At 37.0% G+C, this 2,978-nt stretch overlaps 1 protein-coding gene across 2 annotated transcripts in view; it reads left to right on the forward strand.

Annotated features, from left to right (window-relative positions):
* Positions 1-2,978, forward strand: part of mybpc3 (myosin binding protein C3) — a 36,346-nt gene that overhangs the window by 26,149 nt on the left and 7,219 nt on the right. For both annotated transcript variants that reach the window (XM_016571720.1, XM_016571719.1), the window contains 4 exons: positions 962-1,129; positions 1,637-1,725; positions 2,276-2,471; positions 2,671-2,810. In XM_016571720.1, the coding sequence (XP_016427206.1) occupies positions 962-1,129; positions 1,637-1,725; positions 2,276-2,471; positions 2,671-2,810 (593 nt within the window). The remainder of the gene's footprint in view (positions 1-961; positions 1,130-1,636; positions 1,726-2,275; positions 2,472-2,670; positions 2,811-2,978) is intronic.

Here is a 2,978-nt window from a genome sequence, read left to right on the forward strand (position 1 = left end):
CCCGCGGAAGAACATTTCATACAGAGATACTTTTGTAAGTTTATGTCTATGGCGATTCACGCAGGTATGTGTTACTCCGCAGCGGTGACGACCCGACCAGGCTACAATAGTCCAAATATAAGTACTTATTATAAGTGTACCGTAGTGATTCGGAATAAGACAAAAAACGCGGTTTGGAAGATGAATTCATGATGTACTCGCTCATTATATACATTTTGCAAATTTTGAACACAGAAAAAGTTACATAGTGCTGCTTTAATGTCCTAATGATTTTTGGCATAAAAGAAAAATCTATAATTTTGACCCATACAATGTATTTTTGGCTATTGCTACAAATATACGCCAGCGACTTAAGACTGGTTTTGTGGTCCGGGGTCACAAATGTGTTTATAAGAGTACACTACTACTGGTGTCTGTAAGATTTTTAAATATTTTTGTCTCTTTTCACTAAGGCTGCATTTATTTGATCAAAAAAAAAAACAGTAACAACAGAAATATTGTGAATATTCATATAATTTAAAATAACAGTTTTCTATAGTTTTAAATATATTTTAAAATGTTATTTATTCCTGTGATGGCAAAGCATTTTCAGCAGCCATTACTCCAGTGCCTTTCAGAAATCATTCTAATATGCTGATTTGTTGCTCAAGGAACATTTCTTCATTTTATTCAGGATTCTTCGATTAAAAGAAAGTTAAAAAGGACAGCATTTGTTTGAAATTGAAATTTTACTAATAACTTAAATGTCTTTACTGTCAATTTTGATCAATTTAAGCAATCCTTGTTGAATAAAAGTATCAATTTCCTTAAAAAAAAAAAGTCACATTGATCCCAACCTTTTGAGCGTTAGTGTAGCTTTAGCAATTCAGGTGTAAAATGTATTCTTTTTAACTGCCTCAAAGTAATATTCAGAATCAATCCTCAATGTTCTGTGTCTGAACCCTTTATTTCATCTCTATAGCTGATGAATGGATCCCTGCATTTAAGGGTCTCACAGACAGGACCTCTGTGATCATCCGTGACCTGCCAACTGGAGAGAAGATGCAGTTCCGTGTGAGGGCGTATAACATGGCAGGCCCCAGCCCTCCTGCCACATTGCAACAAGCAGTCACCATCCGTGAAATCATGCGTGAGTTACACAGAGAATGATCTTAAAATGTTAGGCTAGCCCATTGAAGGTCAACGTTTTGGTGTGATGGGGTTTTGCACGGTGTGGACAGCTAGAGGTTCAAATGTTTTGGCTTTTTGTCAACGCACCTGATTCAGATCATCAGCTCATTAGTAGAGACTCCAAGATCTGAAATCGGTGTGTCAGACAAAGGAGAGATGCAAAATGTGCAGTGTTGGGGGGGCTTCAGGAACGTGGTTGGGAACTGCTGTTCTAGATTGTGTTTAGAGACATCATATGCTAATGCCTCTTGCTACAGATGAATCTACCTGATAATAGAATGAAACTAAGCTTATAAATGCTAATGTTCAGGCAACTGAGCTTTATTTTTAAGTGAAGATCCATCTATTGCATCGCATTACGGTTCAGTGTTGGGAAGGGAATGAGATGGGAAAGATAGGTAAGACAGGTTATTATATTCTAAGATGCAGGGCCACCATGTGAATCACTTGCATTCTGTTATTGCAGAGCGACCCAAAATCTGGGTACCCCGTAACCTCCACCAGACACTTATCAAGAAAGTAGGAGAAACGATTAACCTGGTAATCCCCTTTCAGGTGAGAAATGTCATCCTTAAAACTGTTTGAAACGTGCACACCCCTAACAAAATTATGCTGCGGAACATGTGACTAATCCATGCAGACAATTTAGATTCGCTTCTTGGCAGGCATCCTGTGAGTCGTATGAAAAGATCAGTATTGATGTATCCAGCAGTATTATTTGTCGCAATATGAAACCATTGGCTGTCCTCTTTTGATGCAGACTTTGACCTCCAACATTTTCCATCAGCTAGAGCTTCAGTGCTTGGCTAGACTGTAGCTTGTCCACTTGTTTGTTTACAGAACCCAGTTTGTGAAACACAGATCTTCATCCTCTCACTCTATAAATACTCTGATCTCTGGCTGAAATTCAATGAGAGAGGCTGCACACAGATGGTAGTCAATGACACAAGTCTGAACAGCATCTGTAACACCCCTGTAGGGAACTATAGTGCCCAAAAACATCTATCTATCTATCTATCTATCTATCTACACATAAGTACTTTTTCTTTGTTTGTTATTTGTTCATTGTTGTATTGACTCATTCTTCACTCACCTCACTTTTAAGGGTAAACCACGACCTCAAGTGACCTGGACAAAGAACGATGAGCCTCTGGACCCTAAGCAGGTCAGCATACGAAACAGCAATACTGATACCATCCTCTTCATTAGGAGATCTGAGAGAAAGGATTCTGGGAATTATGATGTTCAAGTGCAAATTGAGAATGTGGAGGACAGGGCCAGTGTGAATATACAGATTGTTGGTAAGTTACTAGGACATACACTGTCAGTTTAACCTGTATTATCGACTAGATTTGTCACAATTGTGCAAGAATAACATCTTGAAATGACATTCAATATTCACAGTTTGTAGGAACAGAATATGCTATCTTATGTACAATACAAGTGTGTTTGATTGTATCAGTAAACATCAAAACACATTTTGTTCTTTTCCACTGTCAGACCTGCCAGGCCCACCCCAAAATTTAAAGGCGATAGATGTTTGGGGCTTCAACGTTGCCCTGGAGTGGAAACCACCCAAGGATAATGGCAACTGCGACATCACAGGCTACACCATCCAGAAGGCTGATAAGAAAACCATGGTAAACCCAAACTTACAAATTTGGGTTTTTGCTGAAATGTAGAATTATTTAATTTAATTTAATTTAATTTAATTTAATTTAATTTAATTTAATTTAATTTAATTTAATTTAATTTAATTTAATTTAATTTAATTTAATTTAATTTAATTTAATTTAATTTAATTTAAT

Source organism: Sinocyclocheilus rhinocerous, unplaced genomic scaffold (genome assembly GCF_001515625.1).
Source record: "Sinocyclocheilus rhinocerous isolate Xijiao unplaced genomic scaffold, SAMN03320098_v1.1 scaffold591, whole genome shotgun sequence".
In the NCBI taxonomy this organism is placed as follows: domain Eukaryota; kingdom Metazoa; phylum Chordata; class Actinopteri; order Cypriniformes; family Cyprinidae; genus Sinocyclocheilus; species Sinocyclocheilus rhinocerous.